General features: G+C 40.4%; 1 protein-coding gene across 14 annotated transcripts in view; it reads right to left on the bottom strand.

The window, feature by feature from the left end:
- Positions 1–20,532, bottom strand: part of LOC138683530 (A disintegrin and metalloproteinase with thrombospondin motifs 6-like) — a 185,859-nt gene that overhangs the window by 89,347 nt on the left and 75,980 nt on the right. For 11 of the 14 annotated variants that reach the window (XM_069775470.1, XM_069775476.1, XM_069775478.1 and 8 more), the window contains 3 exons: positions 20,043–20,148; positions 4,861–4,953; positions 1,761–1,907 (listed from right to left, as the gene is read on the bottom strand). In XM_069775470.1, the coding sequence (XP_069631571.1) occupies positions 1,761–1,907; positions 4,861–4,953; positions 20,043–20,148 (346 nt within the window). The remainder of the gene's footprint in view (positions 1–1,760; positions 1,908–4,860; positions 4,954–20,042; positions 20,149–20,532) is intronic. The other 3 variants (XM_069775475.1, XM_069775474.1, XM_069775473.1) reach the window with 1 other exon arrangement.

Here is a 20,532-nt window from a genome sequence, read left to right on the forward strand (position 1 = left end):
GAATCCGGGAGTGAAGTTGTGCCCGGGAAGAAGGGAGGGGTGGAAGGAAGGTGTTCTGAGATTTGGTTTTATTTCTCGTTACCCTACTCTGGTTGATTTGTAATAAATTGAGTTAATTTTCCCCAAGCTGAGTCTGTTTTGCCCATGACGGTAATTGGTGAGTGATCTCTCCCTGTCCTTATCTCGACCCACAAGCTCTTTGTTATATTTTCTCTCCCCTGTCCAGCTGAGGAGGGGGAGTGATAGAACGGCTTTGGTGGGCACCTGGCATTCAGCCAGGGTCAATCCACCACAACTACTAATGGGAACAGTGTTGAATTAACAAAAATGATTGGCGATGATGAAACAAGACTAGCCTGTATTTTTTTTATAATGCTAGGGTTAAGTGAATACATATATATCTCTCCTGAGAAAATCAACTTATATTGTGAGAAACCTGTATCACACATACATGTAGGATGACTTATTCAGTGTGCTTTAGTTTAGACACTCATCTTAAACACTCCAGTACATAAAATTGGGTGGGTGCATAGTTCAGTGGGGTGATACAAAATGCCTTAATCTGATACAGAAACTGAGGAGAAGTATTTTCCTCTGAACAGCACCTAACACCAACATGAACCATCTGTCTCTGCCCACTGACTCTATAGGGAGCTCAAACACCTCTTCAGAACAATTCAGTGCTCCTGTACACTGTGTGGAAAGCTACATTTGAACCAATCTAAAGAAAATTTATTAGTCTGGATGGGTCCCTTCAGGTAAGATTCAGAATACAGCACCTTATTCTGAGGTGAGATCCCTGAAAGAGGAGAAACCCATATTGTTCTTAGTAGTCTAATGGTTAGACCACTTGACTGGTTTAAGTCCATCTCCTAAAACAGTGTCTGAATTATTGAACAACCTTTATTTCTAAAAGGAATGATTGTACTGATGACACTGAACCTACCAACCAACTGCCATTTGCTCCCATAAAGCCTGTCTTACACACATTTTTAAAAATCCTGTTATTAACGTGTTCTCAGTGAACTAACAGTTCTGTGTGTGTCTTCCACAACTTAAAATACATACAAAGGCTTCATTATGCATCATATATACCAATGTATACATTGATATGAGCACATTTTTGAAACTAACATATTTTGACTCTTTTAATTTTTTCATACAGAAGTAAAATTTCAGGTAGCAATCTATTTCTGGATAAAAATCACCACAGAAGTATAGGTTAGCACAATTTTAAGGTATTAATATAAAGATCTATGCCATCCTCTCCTATGATCTTTATATTCTCACTAAAGGTACCAAAGAACATTGATAGAAAAAAAACAACATAAGACTGCATTAAAAAATCAGGAGAATGAAATGTACAAGGAACAGGGCTAGAATCTTGTTCCTTTCATTCAATTTCCTCACATTATGCATGTATTTAAAAAAAAAATACTTCCCATCATTCATAGACAAATTCAGCCCTTCTCTATTTCTCACCCTCCGATTAATTTAGTAATAAAATATGATCAGAACTTTAAAATGTTTTGAATAGATTAAAAATGAGAACTGTAAGGTGGGGAATGGAGCAGAAGAAGCTTTTGCCATTACATAGGAAAAGGACTCTACAATATAAAAACCTTAAGTAACTTGCTATACTTCCCTCTGTTCATTCTAAAAATGTAAACCATCAGACCAGGTTACTGTGTCTCTACTATTTATTCTGAAAGGTGTGAATTTTTGTAACAAATCATGATTTTTCTTGAGAGATTACTTACTCTAAAAAACTGGTGATGTAGTCCCGACTGCAGGCTGACCAAGAAAAAGGGTTGGTGTTTGCTGTAATATGAGCTGCCATTAGCTTTGCTGCTTCATGACCTTTGGTCCCACAGGAATTTCCAATTCCATCATGATTCATACCAAAACTGCCCAAAAGAGGAGAGAAACCGCCCATTATTCTTCTGCAGCATCAAACATCTCTTAAAACTTAATGTGATTTTTTACAGAAATCATGCTCGGACCTAAAAGAACATAGTACAGAGAAGTTTAAGTGGAGAATCAGGATCAGTTAAGTTCTGGTTAGTTTATTCAGATCTCAGAATACTGCACAACTGCATAACATTTTTTTCACAGACTTTTGAAAGCATTTTACTTATTTTCTAAAGCTTTTAAAGAAAATTTAACAATATTCTTGCAAGATAAATACAGAGCACTCAGTCCTTATTTAGGTATTGTACCTGGATAAGGAATACACATTGTGCCACTGACGCTTGGATTAGTAAACAGGGACAAACAGGGAGTAGGTGATGTTGCTGTAACAGTACAGTATAGGCACACAGTAGCCAATGAGAGTTCAAGCAGAACATGGGTTTTGCAATTCCCAGGGCCATGCTGTATGCATGCTCCCTCTATGTATCTGCTCACAGGGTGACTTGGAGCCCCTCTATTAGCGCTCTCCTTTGTCATGGAACTTCAGAATGGAGACTAAAAATCAGCAGAAAATACAGTAAGAAACCTCTAGGTGGCGCTTGGCCAACATAGATTTCCATGAAACAAACATTTTCAGCAAGGATGATATGACTCTATAAAAAGAAATACGGCAAAAGAATCCTTACGCCCTAGAAATCCTGTGCTACTGAAAGACGACCTTGGAGCTATAGATGGCCAACATAATCATCAAATTAAAACTAGATGTTAACTCACAGAAACTCTATTTGAAAAGACTTTCATTATATGTATAAAACTATCTTTAATTAAATTATTACTGTTCTTCCTAAAGAGTCAACAACATATACCTGACTGGCCTGACATAAATTAAGCACTTGAAGACAATATGGAAAACAACAACCTTTCTTAATAGTATACACTTTTTTAAAACTCCATTTTCTTATCCTGCCTTTGATTAATTTCCTCTCAGTCACTTGGGGGGGGTGAAACTTATTTCTTTAAAAATTAACCTTTTGCCAACTTAGTTCCTCCTTCCCAAACATGGCACAAGGCTTATGAAATCAGAGAGACAGGTAGTGAGATACATAGGAGCCTTTCTAACCATGGGACAGAGATGTAGTCAAAGGAAATGCCATAACTGAGCTTCTGCACACTCAAAGCAGCAAAATTGTCACTTCTTTATGTGTCATTTAAGAGCTCAGTCATTGGAGCCTTCTGTATTACAAATGCTAAAAAGTCTGACTCCCTGATTTCTTACTCATCATTCAGGAATACAAATCTGTTGAGGCACTCCATTTTGATTTTTCTAGAAACTTTTAGGGCTGCCTGCCTGTCCTGGTTTCAGCTTGGATAGAGTTAATTTTCTTTCTAGTAGCTGGTATAGTGTTATGACTTGGATTCAGTATGAGAAGAATGTTGATAACACACTGATGTTTTCAGTTGTTGCTAAGTAATGTTTAGACTAAGTCAAGGATTTTTCAGCTTCTCATGCCCAGCCAGCTAGAAGGCTGGAGGGACACAAGAAGTTGGGAGGGGACACAGCCAGGACAGCTGACCCAAACTCACCAAGGGGGTATTCCATACCATGTGACATCATGCCTAGTATATAAACTGAGGAAGTTGGCCTGGGGAGGATCACTGCTTGGGAACTAACTGGGCATCGGTCAGCGAGTGGTGAGGAATTGCATTGTGCATCAATCGTTTTGTACATTCCAAACCTTTTATTATTATTATTGTAATTTTATTAGTGTTATCATTATCATTATTAGTTTCTTCTTTTCTGTTCCTTTAAACTGTTCTTATCTCAACCCACGAGTTTTACTTGTTTTTTCCTAATTCTCTCCCCATCCCACTGGGTGGGGGGAAGTGAGTAAGCAGCTGCGTGGTGCTTAGTTGCTGGCTGGAGCTAAACCATGACACTCCATTTTGGCGCCCAACGTGGGGCTCGAAGGACTGAGATAATGACAGATCAGAGTGTGTTAAAATGAATTTGTTACAAGCATTCATTATTTTAGTTTAATAGTCGCTGGTCACAATGTTGATTTATGGGCTCTTAGTTGTGGTGCTTCTTTGTAGAGTTCTGTTACGTGTCACCTCACTTGCTGTATGTAGTCCCTGTGCTGCTGCTTATCATCTGTGGGAGGTGGATTAAGATTTTGCTTTGATGTATTATGTAACACACTAGCTTTTGGTACGATAAAATTATCGGTCGTGGGACTAATCCAGTATTTGCACTCAGCATTGCCATCACCTCTATACTTCGGGAGCCATCTGCAGGAAAATATTAACAATTACACCCTTTACCTTTGCTCCTTGGAGAGCCAATCTATGGGAGAGACGCCTTTCCTCCCCTTTCCCTTCTCCTGCAGTCTAATTACAATGGCATTTGAGACTTTTGAAAAATTTTAACGTCCTTGGGATGCTGAAATCAGCCTGGTCCTATTGCTAGGAACTGGCATATTCCTGAGTGTGGTTCAGGCCTTGATTAGTGTTAAAAAAGTATTTAATAAGATCACCCAGAGATCTGCCCTGAGGCTGGATGATTATGAGTAGCAGGGTGTGTGGGGTATTATGGGCAAGTACCTAGGATGGTGGACACCTCCAATGGTTTGGAAATTAACCTCTGAACAACTGCAGAATCCTGAAAAACTAGAAGAATATTTGGAAAAAGTATGCTGTCACCCGGACAATTCCAGGGAGAAACAAAATAGTGCACTGTGCTGGGGCCTCGCCCATGCCTGTCAAGCCCTGTTCAACACCACTCAGTACCCTCAAGGGGAAGAGAAGATTTCTGGATCTAACAACAAGGCGACAGGCACTGTGGCCCCTCCAACCCCCGCGACAGGCACTGCAGCTGAACCAGAGAACCAACCTGCACCAGTATCAGTTGCCCCCATACACAAGAAGAAATATACAAAAAAATCAGTTCACTTAGCGAAGGATGAAGATGAACCAGGGTCATCACGGGAACAGGAGGAAGAGGCAGAACCAGAGGTAATCACCCAATCCCTGTCCTTGAGTGAGCTGCGGGATATGCAAAAATATTTCAGCCGTCGTCCAGGTGAGCACATTGTCACCTGGCTGATCCAATGCTGGGACAATGGGGCTAGTAGCCTGGAATTAGAAGGTAGGGAAGCCAAGCAGCTGGGATCACTTGCCAGGGAAGGTGGCATTGACAAGGCAATTGGAAAAGGGACACAAGCCATCAGCCTCTGGAGGTGATTCCTGTCAAGTGTGAAGGAAAGGTACCCCTTCAAGGAAGATGTTATATGTCAATCAAGCAAGTGGACCACCATGGAGAGAGGTATCCAATATCTGAGGGAATTAGCCATGCTAGAGATGATTCATTATGACCTGGACAACCCACAATTACCCAAAGATCCAGATGAAGTCCCATGCACACAACCCATGTGGCAGAAGTTTGTACGGAGCACACCATCGTCCTATGCCAACTCACTGGCAATAATGACCTGGAAAGACGAAGAGGCACCGACAGTGGATGAAGTGGTTCTCCAACTCCATCAATACGAAGAAAATCTCTCCTCCTCCCTACAAGCCTGCATTTCGGCTGTGGAGAAGCTGTCCCAGGATTTCCAGCAATTCAAAGAGGATATGTCCTACTCCACACTTGTAAGGACCAATGTCTCAGCTATTAGGAGTGAGCGTTCTTCTGCTCGAGAGAGAGAAAATAGAAGGTACACACCACGAGGTGCCCTGTGGTTTTACCTATGTGATCATGGAGAGGACATGAGGAAATGGGATGGAAAACCTACCTCGGTCCTAGATGCACGGGTACGGGAGTTGCGAGGAAGAACCACCACAAAAGGGGATTCTACCAGGAAAAGTGCTGCTCCAGATTCCAAACAGAGTAGAAGGGCTGATCTTACTTCTGATCCTCCTGAAGGGACTTCTGAGCCAATTTTACGAGAAGTGAGTACTGGATACTCTGACCAGAATTAGAGGGGCCCTGCCTCCAGCCAGGTGGAGGAAAGGGACAACCGGGTTTATTGGACTGTGTGGATTCCATGGCCTGGCATGTTAGACCCACAGGAGTATAAGGCTTTAGTAGACACTGATGCACAGTGTACTCTAATGCCATCAAGTTATAAAGGGACAGAACCCATTTGTATTTCTGGTGTGACAGGGGGATCCCAAGAGTTAACTGTAGTGGAGGCTGAAGTAAGCCTAACTGGGAATGAATGGCAGAAACACCCCATTGTGACTGGTCCAGAGGCTCCGTGTATCCTTGGCATAGACTATCTCAGGAGAGGGTATTTTAAGGACCCAAAGGGGCATTGGTGGGCTTTTGGTATAGCTGCCTTGGAGAAAAAGGGAATTGAACAGCTGTCTACCCTGCCTGGTCTCTCTCAAGACCCTTCACTTGTGGGGTCGCTGAGGGTTGAAGAACAACAAGTGCCAATTGCTACCACGATGGTGCACTGGTGGCAATATCGCACCAACCGAGACTCTCTGATTCCCATCCACAAGTTGATTCATCAACTGGAGAGCCAAGGAGTGATCAGCAAAACTCGCTCACCCTTTAATAGTCCCATATGGCCAGTGCAGAAGTCTAATGGGGAGTGGAGACTAAAGGTTGACTATCGCGGCCTGAATGAAGTCATGCCACCGCTGAGTGCTGCCGTTCCAGATATGCTAGAACTTCAATATGAACTAGAGTCAAAGGCAGCCAAGTGGTATGCCACAATTGACATTGCTAATGCGTTTTTCTCAATCCCTCTGGCAGCAGAGTGTCGTCCACAATTTGCCTTTACTTGGAGGGGTGTCCAGGACACTTGGAATCGATTGCCCCAGGGGTGGAAACACAGCCCCACCATTTGCCATGGACTAATCCAGACTGCACTGGAAAAAGGTGAAGCTCCGGAACACCTGCAATACATTGATGACATCATCGTATGGGGCAACACAGCAGAAGAAGTCTTTGAGAAAGGGAAGAAAATAATCGAAATCCTTCTGAAAGCCGGTTTTGCCATAAAAGAAAGTAAGGTCAAGGGACCTGCACAGGAGATCCAGTTTTTAGGAATAAAATGGCAAGATGGACATAATCAGATCCCAATGGATGTGATCAACAAAATAGCAGCTATGTATCCCCCGACTAATAAAATGGAAACACAGGCCTTCTTAGGTGTCGTGGGCTTTTGGAGAATGCATATTCCAAATTACAGTCTGATTGTGAGCCCTCTCTATCAAGTGACCCGGAAGAAGAATGATTTTAAATTGGGCCCTGAGCAACAATAAGCCTTTGAACAAATTAAACGGGAGACTGTTTGTAGGGTTCAATTATATGGAACTTAGCTACTGAGCCTGAAAGTAGCTCATGGTCGCAAGAGCATTCCAGATGCCTTTAGAAGGCCTTGAACAGAATAAACAAGAAGACAGAAAGAGAAAGATCCCAATTAGAAAAACACAGGTGCACATTCCACGATAAAGGGAACTTGGCACAAACAACCTCAATTCAGGGGCTTATCTTGGCCAGTTGGACTGAGACAAGTTTCGCATGCTCTGGTTAATATAGCCAGTTATGTCCTGTGTTTATGCGCGTGTACAGAGCGAGTATAACTAACTGTATCTTATGTTTATATGCGTGGACAGTATCGATGTAACCAATCACCGCTTATGCTTGTGCGCGTGGACACCAAATGCTTGCATGTAGCAGCCAATCAAAGCTTCTAAACAACTTAGAGAATTGTATAAGAAAGATCAGCCGGGCTCAATAAAGTGGCGACTGTAATCATCATATTGGTGTTCTATCGTCCGGACCCCGCATGGAATAACCCTAAACCCTACAACTGTTCATGCAGTAGCCCTTGGACCAGTCCAGGCAGGACAAGATGTTAAAAATGTGCTCTATACCAGAGCCGGGGAGGGGAGAATGGCCCTACCTGGAGCCTCTGGCAGAAAGCACCTGGGGAGACCTGAGGCCGACCCCTGGGGTTTTGGAGTCGAGGATATCGAGGATCCGAGGCTCGCTATATTCCAACTGAAAAAGAGATATTGGCAGCATATGAAGGAGTTTGAGCTGCCTCAGAAGTGGTTGGTACTGAGACACAGCTCCTCTTAGCACCCCGACTGCCAGTGCTGGGCTGGATGTTCAAAGGGAGAGTCTCCTCTACACATCATGCAACTGATGCCACGTGGAGAAAGTGGATCGCGTGATCACACAACGGGCTCACATAGGAAACCCCAGTCACCCAGGAATTTTGGAAGTGATCACGGACTGGCCAGAAGGCAAAGATTTTGGAATGTCACCAGAGGAGGAGGTGACATGTGCTGAAGAAGCCCCACTGTATAATAAACTGCCAGAAAATGAGAGGCAATATGCCCTGTTCACTGATGGGTCCTGTCGCATTGTGGGAAAACATCGGAGGAGGAAGGCTGCTGTATGGAGTCCTATAGGACAAGTCGCAGAAACTGCTGAAGGAGAAGGTGAATCGAGTCAGTTTGCAGAGGTGAAAGCCATACAGCTAGTGTTAGACATTGCTGAAAGAGAAAAGTGGCCAGTGCTCTACCCCTATACTGACTCATGGATGGTGGCAAATGCCCTGTGGGGGTGGTTACAGCAATGGAAGCAGAGCAACTGGCAGCGCAGAGGTAAACCCATTTGGGCTGCCGCACTGTGGCAAGATATTGCGTCCCGGCTAGAGAATCTGGTTGTAAAAGTATGTCATGTAGATGCTCATATACCCAAGGGTCGGGCCACTGAAGAACATCAAAATAACCAACAGGTGGATCAGGCTGTCAAGATTGAAGTGTCTGAGGTGGACCTGGACTGGCAACATAAGGGTGAGCTATTTATGGCTTGGTGGGCCCATGATACCTCAGGTCATCAGGGAAGAGATGCAACATATAGATGGGCTCATGATCGAGGGGTGGACTTTACCATGGACACTATCGCACAGGTTATCCATGAATGTGAAACATGTGCTGCAATTAAGCAAGCCAAGCGGTTAAAGCCCCTGTGGTATGGAGGGCGATGGCTGAAATATAAATATGGGGAAGCCTGGCAGATTGACTATATCACACTCCCACAAACTCGCCAAGGCAAGCGCCATTTGCTTACAATGGTGGAAGCAACCACCGGATGGCTGGAAACATATTCTGTACCCCATGCCACTGCCTGGAACACTATCCTGGGCCTTGAGAAGCAGGTCTTGTGGCAACATGGCACCCCAGAAAGAATTGAGTCAGACAACGGGACTCATTTCCGAAACAACCTCATAGACACCTGGGTCAAAGAACATGGCATTGAGTGGGTGTATCATATCCCCTATCATGCACCAGCCTCTGGGAAAATTGAATGATACAATGGACTGTTAAAGACTACATTGAGAGCAATAGGGGGTGGAACTTTCAAACATTGGGATACACATTTAGCAAAAGCCACCTGGTTAGTCAACACCAGAAGAGCTGCCCATTGGGGTGGCCCTGCCCAGTCAGAACTTTTACATACTGTAGAAGGGGATAAAGTCCCTGTAGTGCACATAAAAAATATATTAGGGAAGACAGTCTGGGTTACTCCTGCCTCAGGCAAAGGTAAACCCATTCGTGGGATTGCTTTTGCTCAATGACCTGGGTGCACTTGGTGGGTGATGGGAATGGATGGGGAAGTCCGACATGTGCCTCAAGGGATTTTGGTTTTAAGTAAGAATAGACAGAAGAAAACTACATTATGTTAGTTGCTATATAACCCTGCCACTGTATGTTATCATTACTATAATTGTTATATGCTATATCCATGGTATTACAGTAAGAATCACTTAGATCAAGCAAGAAAGAACTGTGATAAAACTGAGCAAAGTGCAGTAGTGATGGAACCAGAACTGACTCCAGCATGCAACAATCCAACATTACACACCATCCTCCTGATGCGCCCAACGTCACCCGCGAGCCACATCGCACTGAAGCCCAATCTTGCTCTGCCGACTGAGAGGACTTCGCACCATCCCGTCTGCCCAAAAAGACTGGTATGACAGATGGAGCCCAAAGTCAGGGTCTAAATGAACTCAACGAACATTTTATAAACATGGCCCACACACTAAGGGAATGATATCTCTGTGTGTATACATATGTATATCTCTGTATCTCAAAGGACGGAAAAGGTGATGCTGACATATTAGAATGTATTGGAAAGTATGGGACCTCAGCATGACATCAATGGTATAGAATAAGGGGTGGATATCGTCCTGGTTTCAGCTGGGATAGAGTTAATTTTCTTTCTAGTAGCTGGTATAGTGTTATGTTTTGGGTTCAGTATGAGAAGAATGTTGATAACACACTGATGTTTTCAGTTGTTGCTAAGTGATGTTTAGTCTAAAGTCAAGAATTTTTCAGCTTCTCATGCCCAGCCAACAAGAAAGCTGGAGGGGCACAAGAAGTTGGGAGGGGACACAGCCAGGACAGCTGACCCAAACTCACCAAAGGGGTATTCCATACCATGTGATGTCATGCCAGGTATATAAACTGGGGGAGTTTGCCTGGGGGGTGGATTGCTGCACGGGAACTAACTGGATGTCAGTTGGCAAGTGGTGAGGAATTGCATTGTACATCACTTGTTTTGTATATTCCAATCCTTTTATTATTATTACTGTCATTTTATTAGTGTTATCATTACCATTATTAGTTTCTTCTTTTCTGTTCCTTTAAACTGTTCTTATCTCAACCCATGAGCTTTACCTTTTTCCTTCCGATTCTCTCCCCCATCCCACTGGGTGGGGGGGAAGTGAGTGAGCGGCTGCGTGGTGCTTAGTTGCTGGCTGGGGTTAAACCACAACACTTACACAAATGCCCTTTTCTATAAAGGGAGTAATTCATAGAGATTAATAAAAACTAAGGTTTTTTTATTTTAAGAAATTGTAGGGAGATAATTCAAAAGGAAATGTTTCCATTTGAGGTACACCTAATTCTAGGAAATTATGGCAGTTGAGAACTAGGCTAATAAAGTACTCTTTTTCATTGTAAAAGTCTGATTTAGTTTGTTGCATTTGACATTTAACTCTTTCCCTCCCAAAATATATATCAATATTGAAGACTGATCATAATAATTAACACTTGTCTGAAAGTTTCATTATAGCACATACGGTGCTCAGATGGTGTCCTGGGTTCAGCTGGGATAGAGTTAATTTTTACAGGAACCTGGGAGGTGGGGGGCATAGCCGGGGCAGCTGACCTGAACTAGCCAAGGAGCTATTCCATACCATGTGACATCATGCTCAGTATATAAATGGGGAGCCGGCCGGGGGGGTGGGCTTGACTTTCGGTGGGGGGAAGCATCGGAGCGTCGGGTTCCGGGTGGTGAGCAGTTGCACTGTGCATCACTCTTTTTGTATACTCTTTCATTAGTACCGTTGCTGTTCTTGCAATTTCTTTGTGTTGTCCCAGTAAACTGCCTTTATCTCAACCCTCGAGGTTCCAGGTTTTTTTTCTTTTCTCTTCTCCGTCTTCCCCCTATCCCACCGGAGGGGGGCGGGAGGAGTGAGCGAGCGGCTGCGTGGTCCTTTGTTACCAGCTAGGCTGAAACCACGACAGATGGGTATTTTTAAAGCTGTGCTTTTATATGCTGATGATATAATAATCTAAGGTGTCAGTCAGACCTTTCCCATATATAATATAGCATATGACTTACTGCATTTATGAGACATCACACACTAAACTAGATACATGCAGACATTGCTACAGAGTAGGTATTCCACAGGGAGCCATCCTATAGGCTTTGCTGATGTATCTGAAATGAAAGCAGTTATTTTTGTGAGACAGCCAGGATGCTTCCATCTTGATTTATTACCCAAACATTTAAGATTCACAAGACAGATCCAAACCTATCTGAATGCTCCTCAGTACTGCTCACAGAGGTTTATTTTGTATACCATGCACTTTTATAGCACTGAAGTTATCTGAAATGCGCTACTCAGGTGAACTGTTTTTTTTTCACTTGTTAGCAATCAATTATCTCCGCTTTCCAATTGTAGTACTGATGATCTGCATATCAAGCCATTTCCTAACTTTCTTAGAGTCTGGAGCATTCAGAACTGCAGAGGACGCTAATTTTTTTTTCCTCTAAATACAACAGTGTATGTTCATTTTTTTAGTCACATACAGATTCATGAGTTATAGGGAGAATTTGGACTAATTCTTTTAAAGCAGTGGCTCTTAATTTGCTCTGCCACTTGTATAACAGCATAAGGAAGAAAGTACCAGAGACTGAGAATCTTGAGTCAGGTGAGGCAACAAAGTTACAGGAATACAAGCAAGAGAGATATTGTACAATCAAGCTCTTTATCTTCTTGTCCACTATCAGAGGCTCATCTACAGCTACATAACTACATTTAACTCTTTGGGAAAAAATATACATTTCTTTTTAAGAGAGAAAAGAAACTTTAACCTTAAGAAGTTTTATTATACTAATTATTTGTACTAGAAAAGACAAAATAAACATACATACTAAGAGTGAAATGGGTCATATTCAAGGTAAGTATCTTGACCCAGGTATGTTGGTAGATTTTCCTTCACTACCTCAGCATGTTACTTAGATACACTGCTCTCACAACATTTATGAAGAATGAAGCAAGGGGCAGGGAAAGGTCACAAAGTGCACCAGTGAAGAATAATTTAAAAATTTCGAACAGTAAATCTCTACTACAGTAGAAGATGGAAGGCATGCTTGAACAAGTATTCTTGTATTAGATATAAGATCTAAAGGGCAAATTATAATTTGCTTGTAAAAACTGACAGCTTATTTGCTTAGATATGATATATCAACTTTTTCACAAACTTTGTATTTTTTTAGTGTTGTACTTATTCCCAAAATGATCAAAAAGATGTCATTTAAATCTATATATGTATTTCATATAGCTTAGAATGTCTATTTGCAGCCTACATTGAAAAAATAAGAAAATTAAGAGACAGCTTCACTGTATCTGTAAATGTTACTATAGCTTTAAATTGCCTTTTCTTAGTGACATTAGAACATATGCAAGGAGGGATGAAAGGGAAAACTAGCATGTTTCAGCATTATCTTGTTCAACAAAAAGAGCGTGAATTTGCACAAAATACGCTATTAAAGAATAAAATATTTTTCTCCTACAATATCAGAGCTATGAACTACATGTAACTCACACAGCAATTTCTGTGTAGACATACATGGTGATTTTGTTAATTATTTTCATCCCTACTATCAGTGTAATATTTATGAATTGATATGATGTTATGGTAAATTTTTGGAGAAAATACAATCTTCATGTTTTTATAGCAATAGAAGGTCAGCACTTTTTTTTTTTTTTTTTACACTGTATCCCCATACCATGTAATGAGAGAAAGTTCCCCCCTCCCTCTCTACATTGGCAGCAGGTCACAAGTGGCATTCCCCAGGGCTCAGTGTTGGGGCCAGTTCTCTTTAATATCTTTATCAATGATTTGGATGAGGGGATTGAGTGCACCCTCAGCAAGTTTGCAGACAACACCAAGTTGGGAGGGAGGGTTGATCTGCTCAAGGGTAGGGAGGCTCTACAAAGAGATCTGGACAGGCTGGATCAATGGGCTGAGGCAAATCATATGAGGTTCAACAAGGCCAAGCGCTGGGTCCTGCACTTGGGTCACAGCAACCCCATGCAATGCTACAGGCTTGGGGAAGAGTGGCTGGAAAGCTGCCCAGCAGAGAAAGACCTGGGCATGCTGGTTGACAGCCGGCTGAATATGAGCCAGCAGTGTGCCCAGGTGGCCAAGAAGGCCAACAGCATCCTGGCCTGCATCAGAAATAGTGTGGCCAGCAAGTGCAGGGAGGTGATTGTTCCCCTGTACTCTGCACTGGTGAGGCCACACCTCGAGTACTGTGTTCAGTTTTGGGCCCCTCACTACAAGAAAGACATTGAGTTGCTGGAGCATGTTCAGAGGAGGGCAACCAAGTTAGTGAGGGGCCTGGAGCACAAGTCTTATGAGGAGCAGCTGAGGGAACTGGGGCTGTTTAGCCTGGAGAAGAGGAGGCTGAGGGGAGACCTTATTGCTCTCTACAACTACCTGAAGGGGGGTTGTAGTGAGGTGGGTGTTGGTCTCTTCTGTCAGGTGGCTGGTGATAGGACAAGAGGAAATGGCCTCAAGTTGAGGCAAGGGAGATTTAGGTTGAATATTAGGAAAAATTTCCTTACCGAGAGGGTTGTCAGACATTGGAATAGGCTGCCCAGGGAAGTGGTTGAGTCACCATCCCTGGAGGTGTTCAAAAAGCACATAGACGGGGTACTCCATAACATGGTTTAGTGGGCATGGATGATGGTTGGACTTGATGATCTTGAAGGTCTTTTCCAACCTAAATGATTCTATGATACATGGAAGACCTCCGTGTATTTCTAGCCAATGTTATAAAGGTATTGGTGACAGCTTCAGAATTGCACACAAATTGCAACTCACCCTTACATGACATTATAAAGAAAAGAAAAAAAGAATTAAAAAAGTATGGTCTTGAAAAATCTGTTTATTTTAATTTGAGATCACAAACCTTGATAGCATTTATTGAAACTACCCGATATTGCATTATTCTCCTCAAGGGAGGGATCAAGTTACTTTACTTTCTATTTCCATGTCTTAATGTGGATTTTAACCTTAACTGCTGATTTCTTGCATTTGGAGATCATTATATGGTTTGGAGAATCCCTAATCCTTTATTCTGAAGTAATGCAGAATTTACAACTTCGACTTTAGTGAAACATATTACTTCCCTGAAAATTTGGGAAACAAACTAATTGAATAATAGTAGCTTTATAGGAAGCATACCTGCCATGAAATTAAACATAATTTTAGCATACTTTTAGCATAACATTTTTCCCCATTTAGTTCCTAAACATCATTCTTTGAGTTATGGCTCATGATCAAACACCCAATCAAATACAATTTTGATGTATTAGCATAAGTTAGTATTAAATAACATATGGAGCTCTTAAACACAGCAAATTCTAATTTACTGAAAAAATACAGCTTATTCAGAAACCTGAACTTTCTTATGGGGAAATAGCAGACTTCTATGGGAATATTAGAAAAAGTAGAGCACAAATTTCTCCTCCTGGTTTACATTGCCATAGCTATCCAGCTTTCATTCCACAAGAATAACATCAAGTAAGGTTTGTGTGCTACACAAAGCTGGAGTATGAATGCAAGAGGTCTCTACACTGTAGGTCAAAGTGGAAAGTATTGCCTCTAATCAGGAAGCAAACTTTTGAGCTCAGATTTCCTTTGGAAATTCATGATGCCCTGAAGGTTTCTATAACCTTCCTCTTCACCCCCATTTATTCTTACACCTTTGCTAAGATCTGTGAAATGTTATTACATTCCTTTTCCTTGATTAGGATGCTTTAATGTTAGACAAATGATTTTAGTATTGTTAATTCTATACTTCAAATAATATTTTACATGGACACAAACCTTTTCCATATTTTAAATATAAACATATCACAGATACCAGAATTATTTTTCTAGTCTGTTTATGACATTTCATTTTATAATGCACAATACATTATTAAAATCCCAATGAAGATTTTTTTTTTAATAGAAGTTGCCTGCTTTTATACCTGCAGTATTACAAAGGCAGACCTAAAACAATGTTTCTTTAACAAAAAAGAAGAAAAAACATATATATATATATATATATATAGTCTTATGTGGCTTGTCCAGTCAATTTACTAAAAGTAAGTTACTTAAACTGTCCCTAAAAATGTAAGTCATCATTCTCAGATGATCCTAGGCATCTAGCAAGGACAAGTTTTAACTTGTTCTGGCTGGTGTTGAGGTGTTCATACAATGTAGATTTGAGACTGTGACAGCCCTGCTATAGTTGAAGATGGAAGACATCATCATCATAGATAAAACAATGATGACACCATCAACTGGAGATCCGATGGGAAGTGGTGTTAGTACAATTCATCCTAGTTGTGCTTCATATTTTGAAGTATGGTATATGTGTCCCTATTACCTCAGATTGGAGTATTTTCCTACTAGTTGTACAATCCATATATTCCTCGGAGATGAGTTTCTTCTAGAAAATATCTCACTCAGGTCCTATAATGCAGCTGAGATTTGACCGATCAAACATGAAATTCTCTGATAACTGAAGAATGAGGAAAAGACAACCAGCTTCTGAAAGTACCTCTAGGATAACATTTTCCTAGATTAGAAATTTCTGCTCCAGCACCAAAGACCAACTTTCTCATATGGGCAGTAGGGGTATTTATGCTATTTTTCTACTTTGCATACAGACTAAAAAAGACTTAAAAAATGCTACAATTACAGGCGCGTCTTAGCCGTATGAACTAATTCAGAACTAAATACATGCTAGGAAATTATTTTTCTTCTTCGTCTTGCAACTAATTTACTTCATTATACTACAATCTATTTCCTTACTATTTCTTATGCCTTCTTTTCATCAAGATATGACTGCCAAACTCTTCTGAATGTCAATTCATTACATCTTCTATAAATCAAGACAATTCTGACTTTTCAGAAGTTACTTTAGCCACCAGCCTTTTCTCCCTGCTCCTTCCATACAGCCCTCTATAGATGTCTGTCACTGGTAAATTCTTTCCTTACTCAGAGTTTTATGGGCAGTTCTCTGTTCTAAGTCTAGTCCACTATCCTCATGTTTTGACATTTCAATTCCCATCCCCCTTTTATCTTACTTGTTCTTTTTCATGTTGTTATTTAGTTTCCAGATCTCAGCTTGCTCAATAGGACTGCAACAATGAATGGCACAATGCCTTTCTTTTAGAGACATACCCCTTTCAATGGAACCTGGAATTCCCTATCAATTCAACTAACTGTCCTGTACAGTGTGCATGGGGCAAGTTAGGCAGTTCAGAAAGTATTCAAATAAAAAAAAGCACAGAGCAGAAAAACCCCTAACTCAGCTGGTAGGGAAACACAAAATGGGACTGGATCTTAAATCTTACACTTGTCTGAGCATAAGAGCATATTCAAGCCAGCAAATAGTTCCTTTCTTCACTAAGAAAGTCAAACTTTGACAGTGCAGGGGATACACATTCAATTCTCATTCCTGCCATGAGAAATCACCGGTTGTGATTTTTGCTTGCCACATATCTTAAGCATTTCTTCAGCATCCTGAAAGTCAAGCATCATAAATCAAATTTCTAGAGACACTATTCTGAAGGCTGAAGGGCTCGCTCTGAATTTTATCTGATTCACAGAAGTATTAAAAGTAATACAAAGCTGTTCTCAGAACCATGCATAGAGAGAAACAACCATAAAACTGTTAATCTAACACCTTCTTTATGCCCTCAAGAAACACAGAGTTAATGACAGTGTATGGTCATCTTCAATGAAAACACCTAGTTATGAGTCTTGACTGCACACAGCTTATCTGCACCAAAACTGGGTTATGCAAATACCAAAACTATAATAAAAACTTACAAGTGGTAAGGAACAGAAGCCAAAAACATATTTTAAAAATTACTGATAAATATTTAACAGAAAGTATGACAGACCATAATTTAATACACTGCGATATACAGAAAGTCAGATTGGATGATCTAATGACTTCTCATCACTTTAAAATTTAATGAACTACTAGAAACTAATAACAAGTTGAGCCATACTTTCCATCAGAGAATCTTAGAAATCAAATTTTGGAGAAATTGTGAAGAATCTATTAGAATATATGTATTACCATTACTGTTCTCTTTTAATCACAAGAAAATTTTATTCCTCAGTTCAACATTTTTAAACAAAAACAGTATTCCACAGCAACTATATAATTAATAAAAATATGATCTCTAAAAAGGCAATCCTCCCATTCTGAGTGGTTTGTTAGTGTATGTTATATATTCAGTGTAGACATATCACTTAAATACTTCTATTTTTCATTTGACAATGAAGCCAATTTCCTATTTCCCACGTATGTCTGAAGAGAAAAGGAATCTTTGTGGCACAACCAAAGAAAAAAGTTTACAATGCTGCTTGAAACTATTATTTTACTCACATATGCAAGTATCTTGTAGTACATTCATTAATAATACCCACTCAAGGAAGCAGGAAGTCAAGAGAAAGTAATAACTTGCTTGATTTAGAGGCATTCAGTCACTTTATGGGTAAATGGGGGGTGATGAGCAGATAGCACAAAATGTTATAAGCCTTAAAGATTTTTTGCCCACATATTCTTTCCAGCTTTTACTGAAGGTATTGTCGTGGTTTAACCCCAGCCGGCAACTAAGCACCGCACAGCCACTCGCTCACTCCCCCTCTGGTGGGATGGGGGAGAAAATCAGAAGAGTAAAAATAAGAAAACTCATGGGTTGAGATAAGGACAGTTTAATAGATAAGCAAAAGCCGCACAAGCAAAGCAAAACAAGGAATTCATTCACTACTTCCCATCAGCAGGCAGGTGTTCAGCCATCTCCAGGAAAGCTCCATCATGTGTAACAGTTACTTGGGAAGCCAAATGCCATAACTCCGAACGTCCCCCCCTTCCTCCTTCTTCCTTCAGCTTTACATGGTATGTTCATTTAACACTGTGCCTGCAGTGCAACTTTAATCACTGTGCATCGGATAAAATCTAATGAATATGATTTCTACTTTTATTTCAAACCAGCATTTGACATGTCATGCAAGCTACAGGAGGAGGCGAAAGCCTCAAAGAGCTGAGATTTCAGAATTTTAAAGACCTTATATATAAGAAGCCAATATGGATTGAAGAAAACACAGGTGGTAAAAAAAAATAAAATAATCCTGTGATCACAGGATATATACAAAGGCTATATTGTTTTTCTCAGATTCTAATCAAGGTCTAAGCTCTTCAAATCAGTTGTTGTCATCATGCCAGCTTTACATAATAAAATAGCTGCGTATATATACATTATTTTCATGTATCTGTGGAATAACCTGCATAAAAGATGTAGTTGCATGGCATATGGATTAGAATGAAGATGTGGTATTGTAGGTTTTGTTGTTAAACATGTGAATTAAATTCACAGCAAGGTCACAAATTACTATAAGAGATGTTATTAACAAGAATTGCAGAACTGTGAGTGATTTGGAGGAGCTCTTTCCTCAGCAGTGGAAATACCTTTTCCTTTATCCTATCTTTTTCAACTCATGCAAGTAAAGGAGGAAGGAAACGAAGATGATGAGAATTACACGTGGTTTAAATTATTTTTGTTCAGATCTTATACAATTGCTTTTGGATTCTAGAATTCATCTACTTCAGTGCAACTACAGTGTTTTTTTCATACATAATATAAATGAGATCATACTTGCCCAGTGATTATCTCGCATGATAGGTGGGCTGGAAATAAGTGTTTACTTCCAACTCCTGCTTTTGATCAGCAGATTGATAGCTTCCATTTCAGTCTGCATTGGAACTTTTAGCAGTTGCATCAGCTAATGATTGGAAAAACATGTCATCCATAACTCAGTGTTGGTCAACCCATGTAAACACAGAAGGAAACTTCTTGATAATAGAAGGTGCCTAGTATTTTTAGAGTCATCACAACGTACTAACAATGCTGTCTTTTGAAGGAAGATCTGAAATATTTCCAGACCAAACTCTACTCGAATTTTATCAGTCTCATAACATCATGCTCTTTAAAATGATATGCTGGTGCTTAAAATGTAACAAGTGATGCTATGACTGTTTTATATATTTCATGCTTGAGTGAAAGATGACTAAAAGTGTATGAATATTGACAACAGAATCAATGTTTTAATGAAAATAGTTTGAATTATATGTAAGACAAAATAACAAAAAGCAAAAAAAAGTTACCTTTTAACTGCTTTTGTTTCATAAAGAAAGGTAGACAAGGGGGGGGGGGGGGGGAGAAAATTTTCAAAGCTAAATATTTCAAAATATGAAACAGAGAAGGTTGTGAGCCAAATCTCAAAAGCAGATTAAACTGGAATCTGAAATCAAACGGTAAACAATGAGTCTCCAGTACTAAAGTTAAAGCCCTTGGAAATATATACTAAATACTGCCACTCATACTATATACAGAAACATGGAGCACCAGAATAGAGATGGTACAGCCATGCAGGAAAAATAATATCTATTATTAAACTAATATTAAAAAGGAGATACATTAAAACATTTTTTTTTTTTTAAACTCACTCACTTGTGACCAATCTCATGTGCAATGGTAAAAGCTGAACCTAGGCCAATGTCTTCATTAATGCTGCAGCTCCTTTCAGGCTCACACATTCCAGCCACAGAGGCCAAGCCTGAATAAACAGAAGGAGACACAAAGGTCACGCCAAGGTGTTTCAGTCTTAAAAGCCCTCCTTATAAATGCCTGGATTCTTTTTAATAGCCTCTATGCACAGAAGGAGCAGTTGGCAAGAGGTTAACTTTCTAGTAATTTGCAAAAAATCACTGGGGGGAATTTCACTTTGCCAGCTAGACATCAGTATTTTTTGAACTGCAGTCAGTGCTGGAAAATGTCTAGACTAAGGGTTGGATTTATAAATTTTACTTCTAGTAACTTGGGACCACCTAGTAACTTGAGCCAGGAGAGGGAATTCAAGAAAGCATTCCTATTTTAACATTCTTGAGCCTGAAGAAAGCAAAATGTATCCACATTATTTTTCTAAACAAATGTTTAAGTT

The sequence above is a fragment of the Haliaeetus albicilla genome, chromosome W (genome assembly GCF_947461875.1).
Source record: "Haliaeetus albicilla chromosome W, bHalAlb1.1, whole genome shotgun sequence".
Taxonomy (NCBI): Eukaryota; Metazoa; Chordata; class Aves; order Accipitriformes; family Accipitridae; genus Haliaeetus; species Haliaeetus albicilla.